The sequence below is a fragment of the Pseudopodoces humilis genome, chromosome 5 (assembly GCF_049639895.1).
Source record: "Pseudopodoces humilis isolate 2021_Gansu_Grassland_sample_001 chromosome 5, ASM4963989v1, whole genome shotgun sequence".
NCBI classification, from domain to species: Eukaryota; Metazoa; Chordata; class Aves; order Passeriformes; family Paridae; genus Pseudopodoces; species Pseudopodoces humilis.
Genome location: NC_142204.1, coordinates 683471 through 699060, shown reverse-complemented (window position 1 = coordinate 699060; position 15590 = coordinate 683471). Strand labels below are relative to the sequence as shown.

General features: G+C 42.4%; 1 protein-coding gene across 10 annotated transcripts in view; it reads right to left on the bottom strand.

The window, feature by feature from the left end:
- Positions 1-15590, bottom strand: part of ERC1 (ELKS/RAB6-interacting/CAST family member 1) — a 274756-nt gene that overhangs the window by 213485 nt on the left and 45681 nt on the right. For all 10 annotated transcript variants that reach the window (XM_014259338.2, XM_088054896.1, XM_088054899.1 and 7 more), the window contains exon 3: positions 509-925. In XM_014259338.2, the coding sequence (XP_014114813.1) occupies positions 509-925 (417 nt within the window). The remainder of the gene's footprint in view (positions 1-508; positions 926-15590) is intronic.

The following is a 15590-nucleotide window of genomic DNA, read 5'->3' as shown; positions in this document are numbered from 1 at the left end:
TTCTCCTGTTTTCAGAAGGATGGGGAGAAGGGGTTACCATGTGTGCAGCAGTGTCTCTTTAAGAATTTTTTTTTCAGCTGTGCATCCAGGGCAGCTAATAGTTTTATCAAATACCCTTCACAGCAAGATGACTGTTTCCATGGAAACTGTAGAGCAATCATCCATTACTCTTGCAATGATTTCTCTCTCTGCTCTCACCTAAACACAGGTAGCTGCTTTCTCCCTAACTACAATAGAACAGAAGAATTCATTTTACAGGCTCTGTGATAATTCACCTCCAGAGCTTCCTATGGAGACTACAGCCAAAGTGGGGCCCACAGCACAAAACCCTGAAAGGTACCTGCAAGGAAGCCACAAATAAGATTTTAAAAAGGCACAAATTCTGTCAAATCAAATGTAAAATACAGCTTATAGAGAAGATGGAAGAATCTTTCCTTACAGCTGTGGAATGGCTAGGAGACAGAGGGGAGTTTGAGATTGGAGATGAATGCTGAGTTTGGTCACTCACCTCTCTCAGCATGTTGTTCTCCTTTTCCTTCTGTTCAAGAAGGCTTTCCAAGTGGTGCACGTGCATCTCTGCCTCAGCCAACCTTCGCGTCCGCTCGTGGTCCTCCTCGGTGGCTTTTGCTGACAGACCTTTACTCTGCAGCATCTCCAGCAGCTTTTTGATGGACTCATCCCGTGCATTCAAGGTCTGTTTCTGCGTCTCAATCCTCAGTTCCATCTCCTCCAAGGTTTTCCGCAGCAGGAACAGCTCCTTGGCCTGGCGCTCGTGCTCGGCGTGCAGGCGCTGGAAGTTCTCCTCGGTCAGCTCGGCCACCAAGGGCTCGCTGCTCCTGCTGCTGCTGTCCTGCTGGAACAGCTGGTTCAGGTCCCTCTGGATCCGCAGCTCGTCCTGGAGAGCCTGGATAGTCATCTGCATGTGCTGCAAGGGAAAATCGGTAATGTCAGAGGGCTGCCCCCGCTGGAGAAATACAGAAAATACAGTATGAGCCACATCAGACCTCCTGAGCCACCAACCCAGAGGAAACCACAACACCAGCAGAGCAACACTGCGGGTTTTTAAGCAGAATTGAGGTGGAATTGGGTTACTCTACAGAAAGTTCAAGTTCTCCTATGCATGGCAGAGGTTGCTTAACACTTAGCAGACTCTTCTCTGAGTGATGCTTCCACTTGCATCAATTTGACACAGCGACTGTTTCAAACAGGAAAACATCAGCAGCTTCCAGCAACTTGTGTCAGTACCCTTCCAAATGTCCTGGAGAACAATTCTGCAGAAGCCCCAGATTTACTATAGAATTGCTGTCTTGGCAAAGCAGAGGGGCACAGTGCTGTTAGAATGCACATATCACCCACAAAACCCCATCGGCTGTGAAGGCTCCCAAGGTCTGCAGCACTAAATCTACACCCAGCACAGATTTCCCATCTGACTCAGAGAAGAAACTTCAGCATTTAATGAAGAGACACAGAAAACTGGGTAAATGCTGCACAGGGAAAAGGGTCACATCATAAAATGCAATGCATGAGGATTTTAGCACAGAAATTACCAGCTCACAAACAGGAATCTGAAGTCAATCCAATGATCGGCAGTAATTTGTTGTTGTGCGAGACAATAAATCCTGTCTCAATGACTGAATACAGTGGGTTAATATAATGGGACAGTACAGGAAAAGCACAGTCTGCCCCCAGAAAAGTCCTCCCTTTATATTTAAATAAATAGGTTTTCTCTTCTCTGCAAGACAGAAGTATCAAGCCAGTAACAGAGAAGTACAAACACTGCACAAAGATTTGATTGCCAGAAATGAGATGCACACTGAGTGATAGATCTCTTCTCCCTTAAGTGAGGCAGACATGCCTACAATTTAGTCTGAGTGTGAGTAAGTCAGGTACACTGATCCCTGGGGTCTACATTTATATTACAAAATCCAGTGTCTGCAATACAGCTACTTGCAGTATTCACTAGGCTGAAGGACTGAAATAAATTCTGTTCTATGATCAAGCCTGATGCAGAGACACACTGGTGAGGTCTAAAATGTAAAGATGGTGCAAAATTAATGTTTTCTATAAATCCAAGTACTTCATTTTACTCAAGCATTTTGTAAAAAGAGAAACTAAGAAGATTTGGGTTGAAGCATTACTTCCAGAATATATTTGTCACAGTTCTTATGTAAAATGCCTTGAAGATGTTAAAAAGCTGTCTGGACATGGCCTTGGGCAAGAGGGGTTGGACCAGCTGACCTCCCACCAAGCTCAAGCACTCTGTGACTCTATGAAAAGACAGCAGACAGTATTTACAGCAGTTACCTACCTTTAATCTGTTTTAGAAACACAAAGGGTCAGTTTGGTTGTACACAACGGTGCCATGAAGGCAGTCCAAAGCCATTTTCTTGGCAGAAGTCAGTATTTTAGACCAAGTGCTTTCCCTCCATTTGTGTTCTGGCCTAGGGCTGGCAAGGAGCTGGCAGAGAAGAAAATGGATCCTTCACAGCATCAGCATAAACTGAAATCAGCTTAAATGCAAAGCTCCGTGGCTGGTTTAGGATGCTGTAATTGCCTTTTCTTCTATTCCAATTACACAATACCTGGCAGTTAGCAATTTGGTTAATCTAAAACTACATTTCAGCTTAGAGAATCTGTTTGACAACATAGCACACGTGTATTAGGTGAGAGAACAAGAAATTACTCTGTTCCAAAAGGTACATTGTGTTTATATATTGGTGGATGCTCAGATTTATTTTCAAGTAAGAGATGAAAAATAGCTGAAGGGAATTCATATGGATTTCCAAAATGTTTTCAGAAATCGCTTTCTTTTTAATTAAAGGTTTCAACTTTCACTTATTGACTGTGGTTTGGAGAAAGGACAAAGTGAGAATGCCAGAACCACATCCAAGCCTTGAAAATGAGGCACTACAGGTAGGCAATCAAAACTGCTACATCTCTTCAGTTTATGAATGACGAGCTGTAAGAGGAAGCCTACTGCACTCAATAAAACATTTGCCTCATCTGAACCTATCCCCCACCTATAAAGTCAGTAGGGCTACACCAGCAGCAGTGAGGGAATGTCCTCAAATTCTGTTAGAATTAAACAATAACCCCACTAGATATAACTTTCCAGTCCCACACATGAGTTAATTCCATTTGTATTTGAGAAGCCCTTCTTACCCACAGCCCAGCTGTGTGTTGTTCCTCCAGCTAACAAACAAATTCCCACCTGGCTCTCCACAGACTGCAACTTCAGCGTTTCCTTTCTCCCAGGCCAGAAAAGAGCTTCTTCTGAATAACCACATCATCTATTAAATGAAATTATTTCCTCTACTCAACGTTGTCTCGGAATCAAACTTGGGTTATTTATAAACATGAACGGCCTAAATCACCACAACCAAACTCTTGCATTTTTACCATCTGATCTGCTGTGAAATGTCATTTCAGGTTACATAGACAAAAACCATGTCTCAGACCCACAGAAATTATTTCCCCTAAATATGGAAATGCCTCCATGGAACTTCTGGGTCACTGAGCCAAAATCAATTTAATGATTCAAACATACGATGTGGAAAAAATAAAATAATACCAGTGACAAACAGGATTTACTGATATCCATCAGTCTGCAAAATAAAGACAAGGGAATTTGGAATATCCAACAATTGGTCAGCAACTGCCTGTAATTCAGTTTCCCAGGAAAAATGAAGAGCTGGGGTTAGAGGATAAGTTAGAGCTGAGCTTATGAATAACTCCCACTGTTCTCTGAACTGCTGCTCCGTCAAGAACAAACTTTAATATGTGAAAGGTAACTGGAAAACACCCCACAGAAAATTATTCTGTGCTTTTGACACCCACTCTTTTCCAACATGCAAAATGGATGCAAAATGGGTTCTTTTTTCTGCTTCCCAAATTGTTTTTATGGTTCTCAGAATAACAGAACAATATTCTTTACTAGTTCGTACGTAACTGAATTACTTTTAAGATTAAAATTTCTTGTCTTTATATAATTTCAAAGAAAACATCCTTTTCCCCCTGAAGGAGCAGGCAAGCTTTACTAGCTTCTCATCCATTTTTTAGACTTCAGTTTTAAATCAGCAACTATCCTAAAAAGCCAAAATATTTTCCAGGTTCATGCAACACTAGCCACAGCTATTTAACGCTATAAGGTCTAAGACCTGACTAGAGATCTGAAGAAAACTTGAAAAAATACTGTTGAAATAGTCTTATCTAGAAATAAACATGTAAAAATACTTTTAATACCACTGAGCTTTGTTATGTCATGTAAGTAACAGCCATGCTTTTGTGAAACAGTTTAATGCAGGTAATGTAATTAAAGTCAAAGCAACTATGATGAACTTGTACTTTGCTTGAAATTTATTGCTCTTATCTCAAATCTTGAGGATTCCCTGTTTTTTTCAAGGAATGAGATCTGTCTTTAAGCCTCACTACAAATGATAACAACACCTGCAAACCACAAAGGTGTTTTTGTGAGCACGGTTCTGTACTTATGGTTATGTCCAACAAATTGTTCTCCTGACAGAGCCAAGCACCTTCAGGCTCATCTCAAACACAAGTCCTAAAAGGCCATGGTGCAAACATCACCCCTTCCACCAGGTGTTCCTCTGCCTGTACTCCCTCCACAGGTCACCTTCCCAACCAGGCTCTGCATCATTGACATTACAGCCCCAAATTTACATCCCCAAGTAGCAGAACACTTTGCCTCCACATGCCAGGACTCCAACTGGTATTTCCCACCCCGGGGCAGGTTGGTGAGCTCCCAGGCTGTAGATGATGGAGAAGCTCCTGGTGCTTGGTTCCCAAAGCTGTGCTGCTGTTGCAGTCTCAGGCTGATCCAAGGCACCTGCAGCTGCACTGGTGAGTTTGGGAACCTTGCTGCAGGCAGCTCTTTTCATCTCTCGCCGCTGAAGCTTTTTCTTTTTGCATAAAATATTTAAAGATTCAGTAGGCCTGACAGAAAAGTATTAAAGAGAGCACAGCTTCTTATTCTAATTGGTAGAACACATAAGAACAGAAAGACCTGAATAGCAATACTTCCAACTAACTTAAATGTTTATCATCTCACCATTCCAAAGGAAGTGGGGATGTGCATTTTAACTGTCTCAGTCAGAAAAAGAAATTTAATTGATATTCTACAGCAGAGACCTGTATTCTAGCCCTACATTTTAGGAGGCAGCCACTGCTACTAGCATGATTTTGAAAGAAAGGATTAAATTGTGATGTGCTTTTTAAAGAAAGGATTCCCACACTCAACTTTGCAAGACAGAGCTTGACCTACCAAGCTACAGCGTTTAATATTCCAATATGCATTTGTCCATTTGGATTTGGATGCCTGATTTAGATTATTCATACTGCAGATACTGCCTGTCTAACTACTGTAATCAGACACACAACTTATCCCATAATTTATTCAAGAAGTCTAAATGCCTAAATTAGACCTCTGGGTTCTGCAATGCAAGCAAGGCACCTAGACACCAAATGCTCCCATAGTTAAGTTCCTCTTAATCTCCTCTATTTAAATTCTAAGTAGGTTAAACCGAGAAAATTCCTTTAATTTTTGAACACCAAGAAAAAAAATACAGTATGTTCAAGAGAAGCCTGAAAAAAATCAGCAATAAGAAGGAGAATGTACTCTTTCTCAGAACCAAGGGGAAAACATAACACACAATTATATGGCAGTGTCACAGAAATGTGTCACAACTGAACATTGTTACATTCTGCAAGACTCAACCACTTAAAAAAAATTTCCCTGACACTGGGAGAACAGTGAGGACTCAATCATGAGCAAGAGAATGTAGGGTGGTGGTAAGGACAGGGAGAAAAAGAGAGGTTCTAATGGAATATTTAGTGGTGTGAAAGCTTTCACCTGGAAGAGAGAGAGAGAAGTTCAAACTCTTTCTCATCTTCATATGAGCCACAGGAGGCTCCAGTCAAAGCAGTGAGATGTTCTTGGGCAGATCTCTAACCAGGCATTGTTACAGAAAGCACTGAGAGAGATTCTGCTTTGCACAAATACCTGAATATTGACAGACTTCAAAACTCAGGCTTGTATTCCTGCTCCATAAAGGGAAGAGGCTCCTTGTTCAAATTAGCCAAGAGACCCCTTAGCAACTCCCACATTCTATTTCCTGCTTGGGGTAATCTCATCTCATCTCACTTTTACCAAATTCTTAATCAAAAATTCCACTCCACAGGAAAAAAAAAACAACCCTAACAAGAGTTTTGCTGAAATCAGCAGATTTGATGAAAGCTTCTTATAAAAAAAATTACCGACAAATTTAAGATATTGAAAAGTTCCTGGTCACTTCCACTGTTGACCCACAAAGCCAGTAGATCCTGGACTGAATGAGCTTGATGAGATTGCAGATTTGTTTTCTGGCAATCTGCTCAGCCACCAGGCTGAAACCAGGCTTTTCACGCAGGAAACCCTTCGTGCTTGGACACCCACAGGCCAGGTGTGCTGCTCTTGTAGAGTTATTTCCCTTGCTAGGAGCTGCTAGGGGGCTGTGTTTTGGATCAATGCTGAAAACAGAGATGATAACTCACAACCAACAAGTTTATCTCAACCCACAAGCTGTCCCATTTTTACCCACCAGGAAAAGAGTGAGTGGCTGTGTGGTAGTGAATTGCTGGCTGAGGTTAAACCACAACACCATGTTTCCTTTTTTTATTATATACCATAATATAGTTCTGTATTTGTTTTACAGGATCCAACCCAGGAATAAAGAAAAAAACCACGACAAAATTTTTAAAAAGAGACAAATGTCATTTGTTAATCAAACAAAAATTAAGTGTTGGAAGATGCCAGCTAATCTGTCCTTCAGCCAATTATTTTTACAGCTGGCAAAGAAAGACAAGGTACACAAGCTTGCAGCTACAAAAGGCACTGCAGGTCTGAAATGTACTTTTACTACATTAAACACTGCCTTACTTTTGTTTTTAGTTCACCATGCCTACAATGCTGTTTCTCTAGAAAGGAAAGACACAGTAATGAGGATATATTTTATTTCAGAAGGCCAATTCTGTAAGGTCTATTCCTCAAGCATACATCACCACAAAACAAGAGAATGTAAAGGTGCTTTTTGTGTGTGTTTGTGTGTTTGGTTTGCTCAGCAAATCCACAGGCACAAACTTTTGCATTATGACAACAACTCTCACTTTTTTTACAACAACAGCATTTCCAACATTTGTAAGAGGATGAACCACGCTCAGCTCCAAAGAGACCACATGCAAAACAGTAGAGAACGGGATCTGGTCACTGTGAAATCACTGCCTCCCGTGCTGGAAGAGCTGAGATTTTGGCAGCATTTGTGGGAAGTGGATCCTGCAGAATGCAGGAAAGGCCTGGCTGTCTGAGGGAGTCCCTGCTGACAGTCAGCTGCAGCCCACGCAGAGACATTGGGAAAAGGGCTAATGTCAGGTGTCCAGCAGGGCTGAGAAGAAACTCAACTTGCTGGTTCCAGAAATGCTATGTGCTCCCTGTAAGATGGATCAGGGGCTTCAAAACCCTCACTGAAGTGGAAATGAGTGGGTGATTTTTATGGTGTTAAGCTTAGATACAAAATACTGCTATGATTTTAATAGGATTTAATTTGTGAGAGTCAAAGAAAGAGACCTGTATTTTAAACACAACCCTACGGAGCATTATCTCTGAGACAGCACAAGGGTATGATGGTAAAAAAGTGCTACAGATAAAGAGCTTAAGTTGTCAGGAATAAATCTGTCAGCTGAACTAGACTCACACCAAATGACTCATTTAAGGGGGCAGCATGCAGCAGCCTGATTCCTTTGCTCCTGCTTGTACAAAAAAAACCCCAGCAAACCCCAAACAAGCCTGCAGGAATGAATTCAGAGTCCTAAAGGAAGCAGATCAGGAATCAGGAGCAGCCTGCTAAAACTGTAGCCACAGAAGAACCAAAACTGTGATGTAACCAACACACAGACAGGGTAAGGCACATCCATGAAAAGAATGCAAGGTAAAACAGAGCAAGTGCAGTACACCAGCTCTCAGTGCTAAATGTCCAGACACAAGATTTTATCCATGGGAAACATCAAACAGCTCACCAAGAATAAAGGTGAGCTATTTCTATGGTCAAAGTATAGATATGGGCAGTTTCTACAGAATATCTCATGCACAGTAAAAACAAGACTTATTCTAAAAAATAATTTTGTGCACATTCTAAATATTCTAAAGAAATTTGTGCACGTACCTGTGTGGTATGTAATTCTCATTAGGCACAGGCAAACCTATCAAAATCGTAAAACCTACACATTTATCAGTTTTTCAGCTATGAATATAATTCTGAAAGTTCTCTGACTTCCTAAGGGAATTTGAGCCCTCTGTCAGACACTAGAAATGGTCTACAAGGCAACAGAACTCAAAGGAAATTTATTTTTGAAGTCATATCAGTAAGTCCCAGCTATTCTGTGTTTACATTTCCAAAGGTAGGTACTTCTACATCAGTAGTTTACTGCACTTCAAAAGCTTTTTCTCATGCAAATCTTCCAAGAATCTGCATTTCTCACCCTTTGAATGTCAGCATGGTATGATCCTGGAGCTAAGAAACTGGATTCTTTTTAATGGCCCCTCATCTTTCTTGAGAATAGGCCCTTTTGGGATTGGGGAATACGTTTGGAATTTCTCATCGGAATCGAAAATTTACATACTGACTTTAACCTCTATTTCCCACCAGGCTGTCCAAACTGTGTTAGCATTACTTAAACAGCATGTTTTATTTATTTACAAATATGAGCTTTGATTTTTTGCTCTTCTGCTGCTAAAGAAACAAGAGCCCTTGCATATTTGCAGTTTCCTACACTGCAGGAAGATAATTCTTTGCAGATTCTGTCTCCCCTGGCTGGCAAGCAGAAGTTTCTTTTGTCACAAACTGTGTTGATAAAATGGATGCTTGTGCATCCAGGTTTTTGTTAAAAAAAAAAATAAAATAAAAGCCAATAGCCAAACCTCAAACTGATCTATAATCAGACCAGCCACGACAGAACTTGTAGAGTTCAATCTTATCCCGTTTTGCATGTGTATACAACACACCCAATTTCATCCACAGTACAGATTACTTCAAAATTGCATCTCTGAAATAGGTGCTTAAGTGCCAAATTCAGCTTCTGTGAACCTCTCATCCCATGAAAGTAATTATAAATTGTTATGGCACTTATGGGAAGGAGAATTTTAACATTTACATATGTATGAAAGTCTAATATTTTCAAATTAATAGCATCTACATGAAAGATGACTCATTTGTTAATAGATTAGGAGCCTTTCTGCAAAAATGTATTATTAGTCACCTCACCCAGGGAGGTCAGCAAATCCATCTTTCCATTAGCTGACACAGGGAATCAATCCAAGATAAAAGGTGTTCTGCTACACAACCTTTGATCTTGTGTTCAGTACTTTCCAACATATCAGCATACATCAACAACATGCTCTAAAAAGGAAAAATAGCTGCTGATTTCTGGTAAGGGAGTACAACATGAAAAATTGATGCACAAAAAAGCTGCTGATCACTTTACCCACAGCACCCATCTCACCCAGACTCAAACCTTCCTCTACACCAGCTGGAATATAAATCTTGGTGCACACATCCACCTAATCCCCATGTCCAATATCCAAAATATCTAAGGATATTTTGACCAAAATACCTTGAATAACTGCATCTGCATGCATAAACCAACCAACTACCTCTCCTATAAGAATATAAAGTTGGGAGTGGGCTGGATCTTTAAAGCTTGTGGAGCAGTTCAAGATTGTGACTGCTGAGGACTGAGTATTTCAAATAATTGGTTTCAGTGTAAAACAGCAAGTTTTCAACTTCTGCTTGCCCACAGTAATATAACAACTTTGTTCTTGCTGTCACTTTGGAATTCATCCTTCATCTGCAAGCCAGTGGGAAATCTGAGCCACCCAATGCTCAGAGAATCTGGATTGGTGACTACAGCAGAAAGAGTTCTTTCCACGCTGTGCCTCCAGAAATCGAGTTCTCAGCCAAAAAAATGAAGTATTTGTAAGCCCCATCAGACTGATCTACCAAACCTGGACAGCAATTTGCAAACATTGAAATTCACTGATGGTTTGTTTGCTGGTTGTTTTAATGCACTTTCTTGAGCAGGGAAGACATCAGATGATCAGATACAGCCATAAATGTGAGAATACTGCACACAGGACTTGGAACAATAAAGCACCTGATATTCAGCATCTCATAAACAACATTTGGCTGTACTGAGACACGTGGAAAGTTCTTGGAGCCTCTGTCCAGTGTTCAGCCAGGAAGGAGAGAACCAAAGCATAAAAGGCCCCTCAGCTGCACTGACCATGGCTGTGCCACTCTTCTTAGAGTTTCCCTTGCAATGATTACTTGGCAACACTGCAAGGCAGAAATTATCTCAGGGAGATGATCAGAGAGCAGAGACCCTATTTCACTGCAAGACAGAACCAGTTTTACCATCGTGCTTCTTGTCCTGCTTGCTCACCGTCTCTCCCATGTGCCTTCCCTAGCTGCAGTCTATCCTACACATAATTTTAACTGTTGCACCTTCTCACATTTGCTTTGTCATTCAATTCTTCGGGGACAGCAAACCAAGTTTCCTGGAAAAGTGCTTGCACGTGGTTTTCTTGTTTGAAGCCACAATAAGGAAACTTCCTAGTCAAACATCCAAAGGGCCTAAAATGATTGCTGAAACAAGAGCAGTACCCAGGAACATCATCAGCTGCTGTAGGGGACTACACTATGTGCACTGCTACACACAGGAAAAAAAAGGAACAAAACAAAAGCAATTCTTTCACTGTCCTTCCTTGAAGTAAAAACTATAGACCCTTTCTGAAGTTATCAATGCACTACAATCAACCTCAATGGCAGCAATTATTTTAAGACTATTTTGCATGATTACAGCTTGAAGTTCTCGCCTAAGACAATTCTTAAGAGGATTAATTGAGACAATGTTCTCAATCAAGACAAGTTCTTGCCAGACAGAAGATATGCATCCCTTCCATCCCTGCAACTTCTTTTTATTTTCTTTGAAATGTAAGGAGCAAGAAAATAGGAATTTCTTTAACAAAATTTACAGAAGCAACAATTGTGGATAAAAGTCAGCTAAACCTGTGGCTTTTGACATCATACATGGTATTTTCAGCCCTCTGCCATGAAATATTGGCTACACTCACAAAGGAGCAGACTGAAAATCTTGAAAATCTTCTTGTCTGGGTATGTCAAGTCTCTTACACCAAGCACCACTCTGAGAAGACAGGCAGTTCAAATGAATTACTACAATTTCAGGATAAATTTAGAATATGGCTGCAGCAATCACTGTCCCTGTGAAAGAACATTAAAAAAAAACCCTCTGATCAAAATGTTCTGGCACTTACCCTCATGTTGAAATGACAGCACCTCTGACAGCAAAGCAGAACACAGCACATTACACTGAGTTCTAAAGGAGCTTTGTGTGACTTTTAGGAGGCTGAGCAGCTTTAAGAGATAAGTGGCAGAAAAGCATTAAGAACTTGGAGAGCTCTGGAAAAGGGAAGGCCTAGCACAACACACCTTAATAGAAAGCATTGAAACTTCTGGTAGATGCAGTGATGGATGCAGCTCTGCAAGTACAGATTCAAGGATTTTCATTATTTAGATCTTTACTAGATCCTGGAATGCAATGGAAAACACCCAAACAGAAACGTTTTTCCATTCAGAAGATTGGTTCTTTGCCACAGACATCTTCCTGCTAGCTACAAGGATTTTCAGAGCAAGAGGCAATTCCCTCTGGCAGCAGAGCTCACTCACCCACCACTGAAGACATCAGGTGCAGGAAGCTGAACTCTTAGCAGGCATCAGAAACCCATCTGCTCAGAATGTCAACCAGACAAGCTAAAACGAGTATCTACAACAGGACTGACAGCTAGAACGACTTCTGTCAGTGAAAAGCTTTAGTGCTGTCCTGTCTAACCTTGCACATCACTGTGGGAATCGAGGGAACAGAGAAGAACATAAAGGAGATCTGACTTCACAGCAGTAAGTATAAAGATATCCAACAATATTCTTGCATTGCCCATGGATCAAAATGGACAGTTGGTACAGACAGCGTTGATAAAGTCATTTAGGGTAAATCTCTAACTGAACAAATACTGGCTCTTTATAAATCTTTTCAGGAGCTGCTTACTCATGAATTAGTACGGCCATTCAAGCAGTTTGTCATGCTGTTGGGCTTCTTACAGAGCAATGGCTGAGCTCTTGCTTCTCTATAGACCAGGCTGAGAATACACAAATGTCCAAGATCCGCAATAACAGAGATCATTCGGACAGAAATGCTGGCCAATAAAGTCCTTTTGGTTCTTCATGCAGACCATCCTGTAACAAAGTGCTCTGCTTTTAAACACTGTTCAGAGAAACATCTTCATCTGCTGATAGAGCTGTATGAACAACTGCCAAGACAGAAAGGAGAATGGAATTCCCTGTTGTGAGTTCGAGGCATCAATCCACCAACTGTAGCAAGAGCTTAGGCTTGTCTGAACACAGACAGACAGTCATCTCAGAGTTTTATATGTTTTATAAGGGTCTGTTAATTCAGAACTAAAAAAAAATAATGGAAAGGGGTGTGTAGCATTGAAAATCTGGAACTCTCACTTGTCAAGTGTTAAAAGATTTCATCTGAGGGCAACACAACAAGCTGGCTCTGAAGACCCAGATTTTACTCATCTCTTGGACATGTTCTGGAACCTAGAAAGAATTATGGAAAGGATTCATCCATCTCAATGCAAGGCCAAAGGAGCAATGGTGGTACTTGTTTAAATGCTAAATTTAAGGTACATTTCAGAACACCTTTCTGTGCCTTTCCAGATAAATACATCCATATGTTAATTAAAAGCAGAGCTTAGCTCTTTTTTTTCACTCAAATGGATGCCTAGATTAGCCTTACTAGACAGAAGATTCGTACACCTAATTAACACAGAAACCCTGAATGCATACTGAGAAACCACCCCACAAGCCTGGATTTCATAATCCTCACACTCCTTTTAGATTTCACCTAACATTAGCATATCTTTTACTCATCATTAAAACACTCTCTTGGCAATGCTTTTTTGAGATACTTTTGCTGTAGAGATTCACGACTGGTTAAAGGATGAGGAGCACATGAAGTGTTTCAGGGAATGGGGAGGAAGAAGCAGGAAGAGGCAGCAGATCAATACCTGGCTGTGAGCCTGCTGTCCCTGGCAGGATTTGGAGGTTTTTAATTATAGATCAGTTTACATGACAGCAGGCCTGCTGGCAAGAGCCAGGGTACACCTGTCTCCAAGGGGAAACAGGATCTCTGCACAGGAGCCAGCAGGGCTCGGCAAGGGCTCTAAACCACATTGGAAAGGGGAAGGGAAAACAAAGAGATTCACTGGAGAGACAGAGCAGGCACTGTCTGGGGGATGCACTGTCAGGTTCTTCTGTGGCACTGTCAGGTTCTGTGGCACTCTGAGGTTCTGTGACACTCTGAGGTTCCGTAACACTGCTGAGGTTCTGTGACACTCTGAGGTTCTGTAGCACTGTGAGGTTCTGTGACACTGTGAGGTTCTGTGGCACTGCTGAGGTTCTGTGACACACTGAGGTTCTGTGGCACTCTGAGGTTCTGTGACACACTGAGGTTCTGTGGCACTCTGAGGTTCTGTGACACACTGAGGTTCTGTGACACACTGAGGTTCTGTGGCACTCTGAGGTTCTGTGACACACTGAGGTTCTGTGACACTGCTGAGGTTCTGTGACACTGCTGAGGTTCTGTGACACTGTGAGGTTCTGTGACACTGCTGAGGTTCTGTGACACTCTGAGGTTCTGTGACACTGAGGTTCTGTGGCACTCTGAGGTTCTGTGACACTGCTGAGGTTCTGTGACACACTGAGGTTCTGTGACACTGCTGAGGTTCTGTGGCACTGTGAGGTTCTGTGGCACTGTGAGGTTCTGTGACACTGCTGAGGTTCTGTGACACTGAGGTTCTGTGACACTGAGGTTCTGTGACACTGCTGAGGTTCTGTGACACACTGAGGTTCTGTGACACTGAGGTTCTGTGACACACTGAGGTTCTGTGACACTGCTGAGGTTCTGTGACACACTGAGGTTCTGTGACACACTGAGGTTCTGTGACACTGCTGAGGTTCTGTGACACACTGAGGTTCTGTGACACTGCTGAGGTTCTGTGGCACTGCTGAGGTTCTGTGGCACTCTGAGGTTCTGTGACACTGCTGAGGTTCTGTGACACACTGAGGTTCTGTGACACTGCTGAGGTTCTGTGGCACTGTGAGGTTCTGTGGCACTGTGAGGTTCTGTGACACTGCTGAGGTTCTGTGACACACTGAGGTTCTGTGGCACTCTGAGGTTCTGTGACACTGCTGAGGTTCTGTGACACACTGAGGTTCTGTGACACTGCTGAGGTTCTGTGGCACTGTGAGGTTCTGTGGCACTGTGAGGTTCTGTGACACTGCTGAGGTTCTGTGACACACTGAGGTTCTGTGACACTGAGGTTCTGTGACACTGCTGAGGTTCTGTGACACACTGAGGTTCTGTGACACTGAGGTTCTGTGACACACTGAGGTTCTGTGACACTGCTGAGGTTCTGTGACACACTGAGGTTCTGTGACACACTGAGGTTCTGTGACACTGCTGAGGTTCTGTGACACACTGAGGTTCTGTGACACTGCTGAGGTTCTGTGGCACTGCTGAGGTTCTGTGGCACTCTGAGGTTCTGTGACACTGCTGAGGTTCTGTGACACACTGAGGTTCTGTGACACACTGAGGTTCTGTAGCACTGTGAGGTTCTGTGACACTGTGAGGTTCTGTGACACACTGAGGTTCTGTGGCACTGTCAGGTTCTGTGGCACTGTGAGGTTCTGTAGCACTGTGAGTATTTAACTGTACCCTGAAAAAGCTGCGCTAAGGCAGCACAGACAGGACTGGTACAGCTTTGTAACAACCTCCAGTATATCTTTTAAAGAAAACACAATAGTTCAAGCCTGTTGCTAATATGAGATTTGTATCTGAGTTGTCTTCCAGAAACCAATTTCCTTGAAACAAATCTGTGCATTACTGATGTAATAATGAACAACACGTAGACACGGTGGCGCCTAGACACTAAACATACCTTAATTTTCCCAGAAGACAGACTGATAACCTTACTGGACAGTGTGACAATTTATCTGGAGGAAGAATTTAACCCTCCAGCTCTCTGTGCATCACTCTGGAGCAGCAGAGTGGCCATAAGTCAGTGCTGTCACCAGGCAGTGGCACGGACAGTAACCTGGCAGTGACTCACCAGCGGCTCCGCTCAGGCCAGCAATTCCTGGGATGCAGCTCCTGTGCCCTCTGTGCTTCACAGATCCAGCATCCCCAGACAGGGAAGAACCGTGGTACCCCACATCCTGCCTCTTGGACACAAAAACAACTCAACCCAAAGCCCTGCGTACATTTGGACACTACTAAAATAAACACAACATGGGACTCAATCTTCAAAAGAACGAAGACATTTATGGGCTCTCTTATTTCTCTCCCTCTGTCTTGGTTTGGGAGACACGTGTCTGGTAGGGAGGGCAGGAGCCTCCTTGGAAGGA